Below are 19009 nucleotides of genomic sequence, written 5' to 3'. Positions count from 1 at the left end.
ACTTTGGAGATCATCTAACCCAACTTTATAGATGAGAAAATTGAGGCCCAGGGAGGTTATGCCACTTGGTAAGGTTCACCTTGATAACTAACCTCAGGACCAAAATGAAAACCTAGGCCTCAAGACTCCTAATTCTGTTCTCTTTCCAAATAAGTTAAATTACCAATGCCTGTGGGCACCTTATTGTCAACTGAGAGTCTCAAGGCATCTCCTGAGGGACCTGAGACATCAAGTCCCACAAGTCCTATGTCAGAAGTAGAATTTGAACCCAAATCTTCCTGACTCCAAGACTGGCACTCTATCCACTCCCCCAACACTGGATGTATTCCTCCAGTTATCAACACAATTGTTTAATTGGTCAAATGAATACTGTGTCAAAATGAATCTGAGGAAGTTGAGGGAATAGAGACAATTAAGTGAACCCCACTGACTCCATCTTGTGACTCAATTGTTTTTTCTTTCACTGGCCAGGATGGTAAAAGGAAAAGAGATCGGGTGAGGGGTGGCAGGGTGGGAAGGGGATAGAAGTCCTCCTAAACATTAAGTTGAAGATAATCTCTATGCTGTAATCAGAACATCAAAGCATAATCGTTCCCCATCCAATCCTTTGTTGAGCGCTTAAATGAACTTGGTTCACAAATGAATCTTTGCACATATAAACAGCTAAGAGATGGTGAATAATTGTGTATCCAAACAAAACCAATTGGCAAGAACATCTGGTGCTGCTCATAGGAAGCTCCTGGCTATCGATCACACCTTGAAAAATGAACAGGGTGTGCCCCATCTGCCCTTCAAAGGCAGGAAGGGTTGAGTGACCTAGGAAAATGGAGCCCAATGTGAATCATAAACACGTGGTGTGTCCCTTTGGTCTGGGCAGATCATTATTAACTATGACACACAGTCTTTCTTTCTGATTTCATTATTCTGCTTGCTATCACAAGACCCCAACTTTTTAGACATTCAAGGGAGATTAAAGGGGGTGGGGGGAGTGTGGAAAAAAGGCTTTTAAAATCTCTGATTAGCTCAGAAAACATATTTACTTACTTTACCAGGAAGTTTTTTTTTTCTTTGTGTGTATGTGTGTGTATACACGTGTGTGTGTGTGTGTGTGTGTGTGTGTATGTGTGTGTGTGTGTTTCTCTAAGAATGCCAAGAAGGGATTAGCTTATAGCTGGTATGTTTGCCAGATTTCTTTTGATTTCAAGTTTATGCAATTAAGGAGTTCCCAGAAAGATTTAAGTTTCTCATGTGCCTCAAAACATGCTCCCTTAGATGCGCTGGATATAGAGGTCAAAAAAGATCCACTTAGTGGAAGGAAGAAAATGGAGGTAGGAAGGTCTTATTCTAAGCCTTCTTGACCATATTTTGCATTCTGACCTGCCAGAATGAGCTAGGTGTGGTGGAAAGCCTAAGCAAGAGACTAAAGCAAAAAATTGACTAATGCTGGAATAAATTAAAAATGAATGATTAAAGATAGAAATCTTAGAATAATCAGTTTCAAGCTAGAAGAGGACCTAGTGGTCATCATTTAATCTACATTTTATGTATATGTTATGTTGTATAGTTTTCACATATTTATGAATCCAATTTATTTTATAGATGAGGAATTGAGACCCAGAGAGGTTAGGTGATTTGTCCAAGCAGTAAGTAACTGAGACAGAAATCAAACCCAGCTCATCTAATTTCAAGTCCTGTGCTCTTCTCTCTTTACTGTGCTTGCTTTTGAATGGAGAAATGATTAATCATTTAGCAAGTGTTTATCAAGTATCTGGGTGTTGTCTACCCCAAGCATGTGAAGACTTCCCTGGTAGAATGGGCGGATGAAAACAATTTGTTCCAATGGCCACGACAGCGGCTGAAACAGGCACTTGCAGAGTGCTTCAAGCTTCGTCAGACCACAAAGACGACAAGGCCATCCACTGCATCTGGAGCCATTGCCAGTCATCTTGACTTTGGTCTTGCCACTGGACTTTGATGACTCTGGAAGAGAGAGTGAGGCTGATGATTTTGTGCAGCTCTGCCTCACTTACATCCTGTTCACCCTGTGATGTTATTGGTCCTTTTCCAAATGAAGGACAAACAACATTATTGCATGTTTGCTGTTGATTGGCTGATTGATTGCTTAGCCCTGTGCTTCGTGAAGTGCAGAATATAGAGATGCATATAACATTGATATAACATTGCCCGTACCTTTGAGGATTTTAAAATCTAACTGAGGAGAAGAATATACTAACCCTGCCTCCCCCTCCACCCACCAAAAAAAAAAGGGTAAGAGTTTGTAAGCAAGTACTAGTTTTGTTTTGTTTTTATGTGGTTTTGATAGATGGCTGTAAGTCCAGTCTGTTGGTCTGCTCCTCTCTAGCCAAGGAGTTCAGTTTAACAAAGTTTTAGGTGCCTCAAATTTTCTAAAATTATCTTCTTCTAACCTCATTTATGGATACAGAAGCCACTGACTTTGACAAAACCCTCCCAGGCCCCTTCTGCCATTCCATCCCAATCGCATCTACTCCCCAATCTGATGAACATTATGTCCACTCTATGGCAATGGAATGAGATAGAACCCCACCTTGACCAAGAGAAAGATCTTTCTCTGAACTCCTCATTGTTTTTCCCTCTGGAAGGGTGGACTTCAGATCCTCTGACTTGGCACTGCTTCCTCAATCTTACTTTAAAAGATCTGGGGCCTCAATCTGCTGAACATTCTTCTCTCATCCACCTGATTTGGACCTGTGTTCTGACCTGGATGGTTTGAAGCCATTTCTCTATCCACACTAGGCTTAGCCATGGTACTTCTAGCCTTGATTGGCAACACAGGAGAGATTCCTGATTACAACCTGATCTCCTGGAAAGCATGAAAATTCCACCGAATACCGAGCTGATAGGGGTGAATGTACCATTGATATGTAATTCCTGTAGAAGTATGGGTACTCCAAAACATATCCAGTAAGATAATCAGTGGATGCTGAAGAGTGTAGTGTGGGTTCCAGAATGTGTCCTGGAAGCAGCAGCTGCTGTCTCTGGCTTTCACTGTTCATTAAAAACAAAACAAACAAACAAAAAACATTGATTAGTAAAATAAATATGGTACTTTCCAAGGGGACTTATCAAGTCAGTGATCTTAAGCCCCTACTATGTACAAGCCTCTGTTCTAGATGCTGATGGGAATCTGGAAAATTCACTTCAGTTAGAGACACTTTTATTAAGTGTTTACCATGTCATTGGATTTGCATTTAGAAGGGAACTCAGAAAGTATTGAGTCCAACCCAATCACTTAACAAATGAAGAAACTGAGGCCCTGAGAAACAAAGTGATTAGCCTCATATCACATAAGCAGCAAGCAACAAGGTTAAGATTTAAACCTGATTCTTCCGATTCCAGAGTCAGTGTTCTTTCTGCTATAGCATCTGCAGGGTGCGAGAGATACCAAGGTTAAGAATAATTCAGTCCCTGGCCTTAAGGAGCTTCCAGTCCAGTAGAAGAATGAAACATGTAAATTAAGGATTATTGTACAAATTACTGTATAATCAATGCATGGGAGAAATGCAAGGGGATGAGAAATTAGGAAAGGGAGGGGTCCTTTCAAGCTAGGAGTGAGACACAATTGATGAAGATCAAAAAATGCTTCATGGATCCAGGAGGTGACAGTTGAGTTAGGCCTTGAATGAAAGAGAAGTATTCAAACATGGAATGTGAATCTGTCCTAGTCATAGGGGATGTTTATGCAAATAAACAAAAGTAGGAGAAGAGAATAATTAAAGGATAGCTAGTATCTTCCTTTGGCTAGAGCACAGAACTTATGAAAGTTAGTAATATAAAATAAGTCGAGAAAGTCCGGTGTGGAGCCCTGTTGTAGAGGGTTTAAATGCATCAGTACAGAGTTTTATATTTTTCCTCTGGGTAATGGGATACTGATCAAGGCTTTTAAAAATATGGCAACAGCATAATCAGCCCTGTGTCTTAGGAAGATTACTTTGGCAGTGGTATGAAGGATGGATAGAAGAGGCATGAGAGACTCGAGGCAGGCAGCCCAGTTAAAAGACTGTTAAAATAGTCCACGCATGTAGAACTTCATCAGAGACTTTCCATTATGTCTAGAGCTATTTCTCCAGAGGCCTTTTTTGTCCTTCCCCTTGGTATGGTCCATTCCTTCATAATAAACACTTGCTCAGAATCTAATAAAAATTCACTTATATTTATCTGGAGATAAATCCCATTATAAAAGTCCAGATAACAGTTAAATAAATTTTAAGGGTAAATGACGCATATTTGCCTGGAATTGGTGAGTCAGAGTCGGACAGAGAAATGGAGAGGGGATACATTCATCTTGTCACCGGCCAGCAGAAAATTCTGTCAAGTCAGGTCATTCCTTTTTTTTTTTTAAGGCAATTGGAGTTAAGTGACTTGCCCAGGGTTACACAGCTAGTAAGTGTCAAGTGTTTGATCTGAGGCCAGATTTGAACTCAGGTCCTCCTGACTTCAGGGCCAGTGCTCTATCCACTGTGCCACCTAGCTGCCCCCTAGTCAGGTCATTCCTTAAGGGAGACAGTGAGCCAAGTTAAGGCTCCAAATTCTCATGGTTATATTTACTTTGGGGTAGCAGCACCCTTTCATTGCAGTTGACTGGCTGGTGCTGGCCTTTGGCCACATACTACTGGACCCCTGTTCTCTCTATGGGGCACAAACGCTCTAGAACTTGCCTCGTCCCACAGTGGCTTTACTTCCCATGATTCTTCAGTTCCTTTTCCAGAGGGAAACTATACTTTCTTTCCATCAGCCTCCTTGTTGACAAAGGACTATACATATATCTTATCTCCCCAACTAAACTGTAACTCCATTAGGGCCAGAACCACTTCTTGTATGTCGTATTCTCAACACCAAGCATAGGGCTCTCAACAGGAGGTATTCACTAAATGTTCACTGATCATAAGATTTTGCAGAAGGAACAAACCAGCCCAGGATATGCTCCTATTTTTGCAAAGCCTGTAGCTTAGAAACACTTGATTTAATCCCGTGCTGCTTTGGATCACGGCCTGGAACAGACTCCAGTGAGGCTTCCATGAAGCTATTTACAGCAGTGGAAATTGGCTGGAATGCACCCGAGCTCCATTCCTGACCTTTAAAAAACATACATTTTAAAACACAGTTCCCTAAGTTCCTGCCCCATCTGCTGCTTTCTGCCTGACCAGAAGTAAATCTAGTCTGTTCTTAGAGTAGAATATTTAGAACTGATTTTGCAGTGAAATTGCAATAACACCACTGGCAGAGGACGGCAGTATCGTGCAGGGAGGACAAGTTAATGATCCTCACCTTTACATGGTCTGCATCAGAGGTGTTGAATATGTGGCCTACAACTTCGTGCAGCCCATAACACCCCTCGGTGTGGCCTGGGCCAAATGAAAATGTAATTGGGAAATATTTAACAAAATAAATGAAAAGACAATAAAACATAGTGATTGTGACATTTTAAAACTAAGTCAATATGCCTCTTGCAGGAATTTTCATGTGTGGTTCAGTGGCCTCTGTTTCTATTTAAGTTTGACAGCATTGGTCTGTATGAATCATTTGGGTATTCATGTTGAGATTTGCACTTGTTCTTCTAAACTGCCAGAGGACTTTTTGGCGAATTGTGAATTAGCTGCACCCAGCAGCCTAGAAAAGATTCTATTCAGCCCACTAAAGTTCCCATCTTATCTCTAGAGAATGACTTAGATTACTTATTTTGATTCCCTCAACACCCAACTCAAGTTCAACCTCTTCCTTATCCAACCACAGTAACCCAACTAAGCTTCCTTTTCTCTCTTCTCCTATAGCATATACCATACTGTCTTTTGTATATATCTATCCCTGAAAATATGCAACCTAAGATAATAGGCAACATGATAAAGTAAGGGAAAAGTAATGCATTCACAGTCAGAAGTCTTGGATTCTAACACTAGTTTGACCTCTTACTAAATGGATCACTTGGAGCAAGTCATTGTATGATCCTCAGTTTATTCATCCATAAAATGAAGATTGGTCCACTGAAGAAGTATTTATTAAGCACTTGCTATGGGCAGGGTACTGTACTAGGCATTGTGGAAGATACAAAGAAAAATAAGAAACAATCCCTTCCCTAATGGAGCTTATCTATTCATTCAACAAATATTTATAGTCTAATAGGAAAGATAGGACACCAACTATAATATAAGGTAGAATGTGAAAACTTGATAAGAGAGCTACAAAATATTGTGAGAGTTTAGAAGAGGAAAAGACCATTTTTAGTTAATAATAATAATAATACTTTGATAATATGTGTGAATATGCTGTCTGTAAAGCATTGTACAAATGCAAATCAATTAATTGGCAAGTACTTATTCACCTGTGATGTGCTGGAGAACCATGCTAGTCAATGAGACTATAAAGACAAAAATAACACAGTTAAGTACTATTGTTGGGAGGAAATCTGGCTCAATAGATGTAAAAGAAATTTATTTGAGATCCTTAAAGCAACAGTGTTCTGTGATATTGAAAAATTATTATCATTTGCTCTACTCATTTTAATCTTAATATATACAAATATGGATTACATTTAAAAATCACATTTTAGTAAAGTTTTATTGGGCTAGGAATCCCCTTGCATTGTAAAAGATGTGACTCCTCAATAAACTGATACCAGTATATTACATATTTTGGGGATGGGGATAGAGAGAGTGATGGAGTTGGAGACGTAGGATCTGGGTGATTTTGTGTAAGTATCTCTGCCCTCTCTGCCTCAGTTTACCCATCTGTGAGGAAACAAATGAGGTTCACCTAGATAACTTCTAAGGTCTCTCCAGTTTTAAATCTTTAACTCTGTAACTCAATATGTGATAGATAAAAGGAAGAGAAAAATGAAGTCAAGTCAGTCAACAAGCTTTTATTAGGCTCTTACTAAGTGCCAGGTCCTGTGCTAAGCATTGGGAATACACAGAAAAGCAGAAAGACAACCCTTAAGGGCCTTACAGTCTGATGGAGGAAGATAACACATAAAAGGAAGTAGAAGGGGTGGGGAGAAGGGGAGAAAAGTTCCCCAGTGGAGGCATGGTAGACACGGAAATCCAGAGAGTTGAGCAAGGAGTCCAGAGAACAATGAAAGAAGAAACTAGTGAAGACCAAGAAGAAACAGTCATAATTTGGAAGAGAACTATGAGAGATCAGTGTCTTAGAAGCTTGGGAAAAGCTAGCCCAGCAAGAAAGGGAGGTGACCATGTCAAAGGCTACAAAAACATCCAGGAGTTTGGGGAAGAGGCAATGCGGAGATCATCACTAACCTTGGACAGAGATATTTCATTGAAATGCTGGGCACGGAAGCCAGTTTGCAGTAGGGTTGGGGGCTATGAGATCTTAGCTCTAAATCTGGAAGAGACCTCAAAGGGCATCTTGGTTCAACCCTTTCGTTTTACAGCTGAGCAAATGGAGACCCACCCACCTAAGGAGGTTCAGTGACCTGCCCAAGGACACACGAAGTAAATGTTAGAGGAATGAAGGGATGTCGAGGAGATGGAAAGACTGAGTGCCAAATACTCTTCTGCAGTTCTACAGTAAAGGAAAGGAGAGAAATGGGATCACAGGGTCATAGCTGAGAGCTGGAAGGGACCTTAGAGGTTATGTAGTTCAACTCTCTTATTTTACAGCAGAGTGAACTGAAGCCCAGGGAGGTAATTAACCCAAGTCTAGTAAATAGAAAGCCTGCAATTTAACTAAAATGTGTTAAGGAATCCAGAGGAGGGTTTATATTGATGTTTGATTATTTTCCAGGTTAGAGAAAATTAAGCATGCTTGTATGTAGAAGGAAAGAAGCTTAAGGAGAGAGGGAGATTTGGTGATGGGGAGGGAAGGAGGTAGGAAGTCTCCCATCTCTCCCAACTCCCCCCCTCCCCCTTCCAAGGCACCAAATCTGACCTGCAAAAGGAAACTTTTTGAGACAGGGAGGCTTGAGTGAGAATTCACAACTTCCCTTAATGTCCCACATTAAGCCATAGTTTATCTCATGTCACCATGTCATGTCCACCAGATAAAAATAGTCACTAAATAATGTCAAGACTGAAAGCAAAAATGAAATGAAACCCTGAGAGCAAGCACAAAGCGAGTGTCATCTCTATGTGCGCACTTCATGTGTGTTGTGGTCAAGTTCAGACTCTGAAAAGCATAGAAACTCTGCTGTTGACATGTTTGATACAGAGCAGGCTGAACTTTTACCTTCTACCTTTTGGGTCTAGAGCAGAAATTCTTTACCTGGAGTTGATAGACCCACAAAGGGTCGAGATTTTGGAGGGTTATAAGAACTTGTATGGGGAAAAAAAATCACTTTGTTTATTTTCATTAACCTCTAACTGAAATTTAGCATTTCCTTCCATTTTGAATCTTTAAAAACAAAAGCAAAATCTTTACACTTGGAAGAGGGCCATAGGCTTGTGTAGGAATGTGTGATAGAAAAAAGGTTAAGAATCTCTGCCCCAGGGAATGGAATGACTCCCTTAGCCTAGCCTTGAAAATGGGTTTCTTAGAGTAAAATGTGAAAAATTCAACATTCGTCTTGATACAGGCTGCATATTCCCCTCAGATCTGGCTTGTGTAACCTGAGTGAAAATTCTTAATACCATAGACACACCTTAGCCCTTGCTGGTCTCATTCAATCAGTCAGACAACAAGCATTTCTTATATACTGTGTGCTAAGAAAGGCAAAAAACATGGTCTATTCCTTCAGGAAGCTCACACTCTAATTGGGGGCAGATAACCTGTAAATAACTACATGTGAACTGTATATGTACAAGATATAGACAAAGTAGATGTTAGGTCTATTCAGAAGGAAGACACTAGCACACTCAGAAGGACTTCCCACCAAAGGTGGGATTTGAGCTGGGTCTTTTAGGAGGCAGAGGTGAGAAGGGAGAACACTCCAGTCATTAAAAAGGCATAGAATCTACCAATGGAATGTTATGAGTAAGGAACAGCAAGAAACTGAGGGCAGCCAGACCTTAGAGTACAGTGGAAGAAAGTAAAGTGTAAGAAGACTGGAAAGGTAGGAAAGAGCCAGGTTGTAAAGAACTTTATGTGCTCAACAGAAGATTTTGTTTGCTGCTGGGAGTAATAGGGAGCTACCAGAGCTTATTGAGTGGTAGAGAGGGAGGGTGCTATGGTCAGTCCTGAGCTTTAGGAAGACCACTTTGGCAGATGAGTGGAAAAAGATTGGAATGGGAAGAAATTTGAGACATTTCTCACCAAGTGCACTCCTTGGATTGGCCTATACCAAACGTGTTCCCTGGAAAGCGTATCGTTAGGAAACTCATCATCCTTCAGAGATTGCATCACCTTTTGTACTCATGCCTCATCAGTACCCTCAGTATTCCCTGCTGTCTGATTGGAGGTTTGGAGGGAGGAGCAAAGAACTTTTTCCAAGGCCTCTGTTTAAATAGGGCTTCCAGGCCAGCAATTCTTCATTTTCTACCAATTATACTCCTTGGGCTGGACTTTACCATTCCCTACTAAGTCCTTTCTTCTCCAACCTCTCCCTACCCTCACTCACTCCCTCTTTTACAATTTCCTTTTGTATATTGTCTTCTCCCATTAGACTGTAAGCTCCTTGAGGTCAGGAGCTATGTTTCTTTTTCTTCCTTGTGTCCCCAGCACTTAACACAGTGCCTGACACATAGTAGGTGCTTAATAAATGTTTATTGACTGGCAGGGAAACCAATCAGGTTATTGCAATAGTTCAGATGTGCCAAAGGATTCATGCCAAAGTAGTAAGAAGGGGACATATACAAGAGACGACATCAAGGTAGAAATGACAACAATAGATTGGATTTGTAGAGTTAGTGGGTGTGGAGAGTCAAGGATCACACGGAAGTTATTACACCAAGGCTGGGTGACTGAGAGGATGGTGGTGCCCTCCATAAGAATAATAATAGGAGAGTTGGGAAGAAGGGGGAGTGTTTGGGGACAAGATAATAAAGTGTTCTGTTTGGGACATGTTGAGTCTGAGATGACTATAGAACATCAGATCTGAGGTGGCCAAAATGTGATTGATGATGTCATAGGAAAGAGGCTGGATAGATAGATCTGGGAGTCATTTGTGTTGAGATGATAATTGAATCCATGGAATATGATCACTCTACCAAGCTAGATAGTGGAGTAGAGGGCCCATGGAACTATGCCCAAAGAGCTATAAAATTGTGCATACCCTTTGACCCAGCAATACCACTTCTAGGTCTGTATCCCAAAGAGATCATAAAAACGAGAAAAGAACCCACATGTACAAAAATATTTATAGCAGCTCTTTGTGGTGGCAAAGAATTGGAAAGTGAGGGGATGGCCATCAATTGGGGAATGGCTGAACAAGTTGTGGTATATGAATGTAATGGAATACTGTTGTGCTATAAGAAATGATGAACAGGCAGACATCAAAAAAAACCTGGAAAGACTTACATGAACTGATGCAGAGTGAAATGAGCAGAACCAGGAGAACATTGTACACAGTAACAGCCACATTATGGGATAACTGACTTTGATAGACTTGGCTCTTTTCAGCAGTGCAAGAATCTAAGACTACTCCAAAAGACTCATGATGGAAATTGCTATCCACACCCAGAGAAAGAAATATGGAGTCTGAATGCAGATGGAAGCATACTATTTGCTCTCCTTTTCCTTTGTTTTGTTTTATTGCTTCATTCTCATGGTTCCTCCCATTAGTTCTAATCATTTTTTCCATCATGACTAATGGAAAAACATGCTTAACATGAATGTATATGTAGAGCCTATGTCAAATTGTACACTGTTTTGAGGGTGGAGAATAAGTGGGAGGGGGAGAAAATTTAAAACTCAAAATCTTATGGAAGTGAATGTTGAAAACTAAAAATAAATAAGTATCAAAGAAGAAGAAAAGGGCCCAGAAGAGTCAGTTAGTAGGTGTGACATGAATGAAAATCCAGCAAAAGATCTCCCTAGCAGAAACTGGTCTGCATACTCACTGGAGTAGCTTATCCTTGGAGTCCCTACCAATGGTATAGTACTGTAAAGGAGGCATATTTCTCCCACTCACATGTTCAGAGGGACCTGCATACATCCTTGCCTTAATCTCACAGCAAGGCCCATGAACTGCTTCTCCCTTTTCTGTGTTCTGGGGCCTAGGGAAGACCTCTTAGAGGTACATGATGGGAGGGAATCTGAAGGAGTACTCCCTAAAGAGACTTTACTTTGTCCCTTGGCCTCCATTTTCTATTTGTTGGCAGTATTAGTCTTCAGAGGCAGCTCTGTGGAACTTGGTTTCATAGAGAGCAAAAGTAGGTGGGAGAATGGAGGCAGGCATGATGGATCCCTTGGAATAATGGCATTTATAAGCTTTGCAGTTTCTAAGAGTGTACTGAGAAAAGAGGGGAAGCAGGGAAGAGGAAGGGAAAATAATCTGTCTGCTATTTTGCTTAGTCTTGTGTGAAAAGTATTCTTTGTTTAAATAAATATATACATAGATATATAACATATATACTTGTTTTTTCTTTTTAAGGAGATCTTTTAGGGATGTGGTCTAAGCAATATTCAAAGGTGCCCTTAAATTTATAAGTATCAAGGTGTATACACATATATTATTTCATTTACTCTCTTAGAAACACTACAAAGGTAAATATGGCAGGAATTGCTCGCTCCCCTATTTTATAGATAACAACAGTAAAGCCCATCTTTGTTAAGTCTAGAGTCATTTAGGTTGTTAATGACAGATTCAGTGCTAAAACCCCTATGTCCTGACTTTCCCTCCACCAATCTTTCCAGTGTGCCACATCTGAGTAGTACCCAGATCCTATGCAATGCCCATTCTCCCTGTGCTTCCCTGTTCTTCCTTCTCTTTCCTCTTTTCTCATTTATGTGTTTCCTCGGGGTTACCCTTTCTTCCCTATACCCCAAGCCCCAAGGTCTAAGCTTGTTCTTTCAGATTCCTTATGCAGGTATGCGTGGAGCAGTGGACAGGCAAAGCAGATTCCTTTGATCATCTGAAAGGAAATTAGCTAAATGTCCCTATCTTGATAATTTCAGGATCGCCTCTTTTTCGTCATGGAATATGTAAATGGAGGAGACCTGATGTTTCAAATTCAACGTTCCCGAAAATTTGATGAACCGCGGTCCCGATTCTATGCTGCAGAGGTCACGTCGGCACTCATGTTCCTTCACCAACATGGCGTCATCTACAGGTTAGCATCTTCTCCTTTCTTTGACTTTTTAAAAGTAAAAACATAATGAAATCTCTGGACAGTTGGACTGATTTTGGCTTCTATCCCACTGGTCTCTTAGCAACCAGCTTTAGATTAGTTGTTTGTTCCAATTTGCTTACATAGAAGGGGTTTTTTTTTTTTTTTTGGCTGTTTATCATTGTGCATGTTAACATTTGAATGGTCCCTGGAGCCCTGGCCAAATGTGTGTGCCAGTTTTGTATTAAAGTACAAGCAAGGCATTTTAAAGGGCTTGGCACAAAGTGACCTTGGGGTGACCTTCACCTTCCCCTTTCAGACCAGCCATAATCTTTTTACTTTTCCCTTCAGTGCCATAGATTTCCCCTGCTTCCCAACCTTTTGCCACTTCCTGAGTTTGTTTGTCTTAGCTATCTCCAACAGATAGGATCGGGAAAGGAGGAGTCACAAGGGGTTCTCAGTTTGTGATGTAGGGGGATGGGGGAGTTGAAGGCACCCAACAGGAAGAGACTCTTTAAAGACCATTTAGCCTTGCTTGTTGCCCCCCTGAATCTCCCTTCCAAGAAAACAAAACACACACACACACACACACACACACACACACACACACACAACCACACACACACTCACTCACTCACTCCCTTTCCAGTAAGGAAGAAGGTACATTTGCGCAGGCTGCTCTGTGAGGAAGAAAGTGCATTTACGCAGGCTGCTCTATGAGGTCAGGAATTTTGGGAGGAACAACTACTTATTATTAGAAACAGGGACATTAAAGGTCCTCGAGGGATTTTTTTCTTCAGCTACTGTCAACTGCTGCATTTAGTTAGTTTCTCTTTCCTACTTTTTCCTCCTTTTCTTAAATTCAAGTCAAAGGATTTATTGCTGTTGGCCATAAACCCTCAGAGAAAGGAGCTGCAGCCTTGGTTGAGCCCACGTAGGTCCCATCTGGTTTGACTCAAATCCCAAGCCTCAATCAATCAAGTATTGATTGGATCACCTTGTATGGTCAAAGCACTGTGGGGACACAGGATGTGGAAAAACAACTAGCAAACAAGACAGAATGGGATCACTGCTAATTATGCTGTCAGACACAAAGAGGTGTGTGCGGGACATGATTTCTGCCCGTTGAGAATTCTACTGTCTAGTTGAGGACTTGGGACATGAAAAGACAATTAAGAATGCAAGACAGTATATGACAAGACTATGAGTCAGACTATGAGTTAAATGGGACATCAGCAAAAAGACAAACCATTTTGGGTTGGAGTGATCAAGGAAAGCTTCACAGAGGAGACCTTTCCAGGTTGGCTTTGAAAGATAGATACTCTGGGGCATGGTATAGAGAAGTAAGAGTAAGAGTAGGAGACATGCCAGACCCATGGGGAAATAACAAAAAGAAAACTGAACAATCAGGATAAATGTAGCTCATCAAGGAATGGTGAAGACATGGGCCTACACAAATAGCAGCAAATAGAAATAGAACCACAGATGGTTTTCCCTTTGTACATTATTTTCCACATACTAGTATTAATAATAATTAAAGAGGCAAGGTAGCATAGTGGATAGAAAGCAGGCCTAGAAGCCAGGTAGAGTCCTGCCTCTGACACATAATGGCTGTGTGACACCGGACAAGTCTCTGCCAATCCCTGCCACTTAGGACCTGTGAAACTTTGGGAATGTCACTGAATTTCTATGGGCCTCAGTTTCCCCATCTATAAAATGAGGTGGTTGGAATCTGAGAGTGGGTGGTCTCTGAGATCCCTTTCTACTCTAAATCTATGATCCTAGGAAGTTGGATCATTTTCCACCATTCCAATCTGAAATACTGACATTTTCTCTGGCATTGCACCAGAAAGGTTTGATGCATACACCTTGAATGCTCAAAACCATTCATTGACTCTCCATAATCTATTAAATAAGATCCAAATCCTTTGTTTGAACTTAAAGGCTTGCCACAGTTTTCTCCTACCACGCCTTATACCCTACTGCTCCCCTAGATGAATTCTCTTGGTTTACTCAACAGACCCCCATCCCATCTTATGCATTCCTTCTTTGGGCTCTTTGTTTATGCTATTTCCCCATCCCATCAAAAATGTCCTCCATGACCCACCCCTGAGCCTGATCAAGATCTGCTCTTCCTTCAAGGTTCAGCACAAATTTCATCTCCATGAAGCTACAGTCTATAGGTCGGGCCCTTTCCTCTCAACTCCTGTACTATTTATCGTTTCCATTAATTTGTTACTTAGCATATGCTTCCTTGTAGTTTCTGTTATCTTTATATGTATATGAAAAGTCTCATCAATTAGATTTTAAATTCTTGAAAGCATGTACAGTTGAGAAATTTCCCCAACAGACATATGTTTGTACATACACTTACATACACACACATATCCACACACATACACACACACCCCCCCCATACATCCACACATGTTGTTTCCCTCACTCCAACCCCACCCCCTCAGATCCTTCATTCCTCCTATACATTTGAGCTTTTGTTTATAAGCCTATAAGCAGATGGATTCTATGCCTTGTGGATTAACCAGGTCCATAACCTCCCTACTGCCCACTTGGGTACCAAGCTGCCAGCAGAAGGGCCTGAACTACAAAGGGGGCAGGGGGGGATTAAGTGGGTGAGTGTGGATCACTGCCTGTGTCTCTCTGACTATTCTAAAACTAAAGATGGATTAGTTTGGAATCAGCCACTGTGTTGTATTACCTCAGTCTTTCCTCCCTTCCTCTGGTAGGGGTGTTTGACAGTCTAGCAGGGCCAGGGGTTGAAGGATTAGCTTCACTACTGAAACTGAAGCTTAATTATCCAGCCCTGCCTACTGGAATTTATATACAAAGTAATTAGCAGTTAAATTGCCAATCCTGAGAACCAAAAGAAGAGGTCACTTTTCAGGCCAGTTGCTTACAGTTGAAAGGAGAACCAAAGTGATAAACACAGTGACCCCACCTTTTTCCTTGGGTGGGTTTCCAGTACAGCCTACATCCCATGTGCTGCTTCATATGTAAACACAGCCTCTGTTAGGGTAACTCATCTTCATCCTCTTCTCCCCTCTCCTCCAGTTTCTGCCCCCTCCTTTCCCTCTCCTTTTTCCTTCCCCTCCCATCTTTCTGCAGCTTTCTTGCCCCCTTTTCTCTCCTGTTAGTTTGCTGGGTTCTGGTTTTGGATTATGTAGGATCCCTTTATACTCAGTCTCCCACTAAAGATGGCTAGTTTTCCTTTTTCTACACACACACACACACACACACACACACACACACACACACACAAGTTCTTGGCTCCCTGGGTTAGTGACATAAGAGACAAGATACATATTTCAGTTCAAAGCTCAGAGAGAAGGCCCAAGACTTCCAACAGCCGCCATTCTGAGACACTTTTTGGAACTAAGAGGATTGAGCATCAAAGTTGCCATGGGGACAATTGGTTCATGTAATGAGGAGGGGCAAATGGGGAAGAATGCAGGTGACATGAAAATGCCAAAAAATAAGCAAAAATCTTGGCAAGACCACCATTTCACATTGTGTTCCCTTGGCTTCCAAATAGTTTTTCAGTCTCTCTCTTTTTCTTTCTCTCTCTTTCTCCCTCTTTCTCTGCAGGTCATTTCAGTTTCCTGTCAGTAGTGGCAAAAGCCTCCAAGTGTCTTTATTGGGCACAGATAAAATTCAATACCTTAGGATCATAGGGGTTAGAGCTAAACCTTTCACTGTACAGATGAGGAAACTGAGGCCTGGGGAAAAAAAAGCACCTCATCCAAGGTCACAAAGGTAAATGAGTAACAGAAAGAGCATGGAGCTTGGAGTCAGAAGACCTGGGTTTCAATCCCAGCTTTGATACTTGCTAGCTTTGTGAATTTCAGCAGCTTACTTCTCCACTCTGGGTCTCAGTTTCCTCTTCTGCAGGGAAGGTCCTCACCAGCCCTAAATCCTACAAGTTGCTCTTCTAACTCCATATCCTCCATATTGTCCTCTTTCCACACTTCGAGGACATGGATGCTCATGCACATAATAGACATACAGTCACACTTGTACATGGACATCTGGACACATATGTGTTTATGTGTGCCCACCAAGATGTGAAGGTTTTGAGTGTAGCTCTGGTAGAGGCAGGCATGCCATACCACACCATGTCATACTATGTGATATCATACCATACCATCCCATGTCATGCCATACCAAAGCATACCATTTCATACTATACTATGCTATACCAGTCTTTCTCAAGTTTGGGTCAAAGGGTGGCACCAAAGCTCCCCAGATAGGTCTGCACATAATGCAAACCTCAGAGCCCTTTACAGATGTATGTTTCAAAAGCTGTGTCCTCTCCTGAGTAGAAAAAGCGGAGACCAAGAGGAGGAACTCAGGGATTTCTCCTGAGGGAGTTGGGACAGAATAAAAACCTTAGTAGAGCTGTCTAGCCTGTATGTTTCCAGAAAATGGCATCTCTACTATGGTCTTTTGTAATATAGCAGGCAAGAAATTTTCTCTTTGCAGCTTTGTCATACACTCATCGTCTTTTCGTCTTTGACAATCCAGCCAAACTAGCCTTCTCTTTGTTTCTCACAACATTCATCCCCCATCTCCATGCTGTTGCACTGCTCACCACCATATTCCTGGGAAACCCATCTCTTCTGCCTCATAGAATCTCTCTCCTCCTTTAGGAAACTTCATTACCACATTCTATATGAAGTTTTTCCTGATTCTCCCAGCTGCTAGTGTCCTTTCTTCCACCAACCTCGAATTTATTTGTATTGATTTTCTTTATAGTTATTCTGTATTTACTTGAATATTTACTTCTTGTCAGCCTCTAGTAGATTATAAGCTTCTTAAAAGAATTAATCCATTTACTGTATTTGTGTTCCCTGTGTGTGCTTGACACATATTAGATTCTTAATAAATGCTTGTTGATTGATTGATTGAAGCAAGAGAGTCAACAGACAAGTGGCTGAGCTTTTCCTCTTTCTCCTTGTCCCCTCTGTGAGGGGTTAGGAGGAAGGGGAACAGCATGATGTAATAGAAAGATCACCGGACTTTGAATCACCAGACAAGGGTTCATATCCTGGCTGTGTCTTTCGTCTGAGGACGAAGCATTTTACTTCCTCATCTGTTGGACTGCATAATCTCTAAGGTCCCTTTGGACTCTAGACCTGTGATCTGCAGGAGAGTCTGTAGTAGATATGACACTGGCAGGAAAAGACATTTCATAGAAGCCTGTAGGTTGAAGAAAACCAAATGGAAACTTCTGTAAGGAAAAAAAGAACCATGGAGGAAAAAGGAGAGAAGATGGATGGGAGATTGGGACTAAATCAGCCGTAACAGACAGCTGTTTGGGGCCAAAATCCTAACTGGCGAAAAGGCAGGAGCTCCAAAGTTTTCCTGATCCATAAGCCAAAGCCACAAGTCTGCACCAAAGCATCCTGGAGCCACTAGACAGGTTGTGGCAGCAGTGAAAAAAATTCTAAATTTATTTATTTATTTTATCTACATTTATTAAGCACCTACTATATGCCAGCCACTCTGCTAAGTGCTGGGGATACAATTAATAAAAAGAAAGGCAATGCCTGACCTCAAGGAGCTTACAATCTAATGATTGGTCTCTTTGCCTTAGGTCTCTTCCCACTCCAATCCATCTTCCACTCAGTTGCCAAGAATTTTTTTTATAAAAAATTTTTCTAGGTGTGACAGTGTCATTCCGCTGCTCATTGAGTTCCAGGGGCTCCCTATTACCTCTAGGACCAGATGCCTCTGTTTGGCATTTAAAGCTCTTCATAACCTGGCCCCTTCCCATTTTTCAGTCTTCTTACACTTTACTGCTCTCCATACCCTCAGTGATCAGGCTACCCGCCCTACTTGCCTTTCCCCAAAACTGACACTCACTTTTCCATCTCTGTGTCTTTATGCTGGCTGTGCCCCAAGACTGGAATGTTCTGTCCTTCAGCTCTGCCTTTGGGCTTCCTTGGCTTCCTTGAGGATTCAACTCAAATCCCACCCTCTGCAGGAGGCAGCCTCCCCCTCTCCAACTGCTGGATTGTTTTCCAAGTACTATGTATATGTCTTTTATGTCCATAATTATTTACCTGGTCTCCCCCATCTGAAAATGAGCTCTTTGAGGGCAGAGACTTTTTTTTAATCTCCCTTTATATTCCCAATACATATTATAATTCCTGACACGTGAAAAGTGCACATTGATGGATTAACTGTTGCAACTATTCGGGCAAAAGCCGATGACTAATTGCTGCTATTGTTCAGGCAAGAGGTGATGAAAGCCCATCATCACCTAAGGTGGTGGCCACTGGGTGGAGGAAAAGGGGGCGATTTGAGAGAGGTGTGCAAGGAGAATCAATAGGATTTGACAATCAGTAGGGGCGCACAACAGCAAAGAGTCAAGGAAGATGTTAGAGTTATGAACTTGAGGGATGGAATGTCAGTCTCAACAGAAATGGGGAAGTCTAGAGGAGAGGTAGATTTAGGAGAGAAGATAAGTTCTGTTTGGGGTATGTTGAGCTTGAAAGCCCTTAGGACATCCAATTGGAGATACAGGAGCTAGTTATGTTGATCTAGAGTTTATGAAAGAAATTATTCTGGATTAGGGTGGGGAGTCATCAGTATAGAGAGGATAATTGAAACGAAATAATTTACTGATTGCCTAATCTAGCCCAGCCCCATACCAGGGAGAGAAGGCAATCTGAACCATACCTGCTTTGGGAGACAAGTTAGGACACCTGAAGTGGAAGGGTAATACCTGGCCTTATACTATTAACTGTGGAAAAACTACTGCCGTGTGAAAGAGGCAATAAATGATGAAGGAGGTC

The 19009-nt window shown here is 41.5% G+C and overlaps 1 protein-coding gene and 1 long non-coding RNA gene across 2 annotated transcripts in view; one reads left to right on the top strand and one right to left on the bottom strand.

Annotated features, from left to right (window-relative positions):
* Positions 1–19009, top strand: part of PRKCE (protein kinase C epsilon) — a 658716-nt gene that overhangs the window by 520096 nt on the left and 119611 nt on the right. Inside the window, exon 11 of the mRNA XM_027864980.1 lies at positions 12043–12197. Coding sequence (XP_027720781.1) covers positions 12043–12197 — 155 coding nt within the window. The remainder of the gene's footprint in view (positions 1–12042; positions 12198–19009) is intronic.
* LOC114045121 lies at positions 1567–17128 on the bottom strand. Its single transcript, XR_003569346.1, has 3 exons — positions 17046–17128; positions 2895–3027; positions 1567–1980 (listed from the first exon to the last, which is right to left on the bottom strand). It is a non-coding gene; the product is annotated as an uncharacterized LOC114045121 (long non-coding RNA).

This window comes from Vombatus ursinus, unplaced genomic scaffold, assembly GCF_900497805.2.
Source record: "Vombatus ursinus unplaced genomic scaffold, bare-nosed wombat genome assembly UNPS02014778.1, whole genome shotgun sequence".
Lineage (NCBI taxonomy): Eukaryota > Metazoa > Chordata > Mammalia > Diprotodontia > Vombatidae > Vombatus > Vombatus ursinus.
This window is presented reverse-complemented; position numbering and strand designations above follow the sequence as displayed.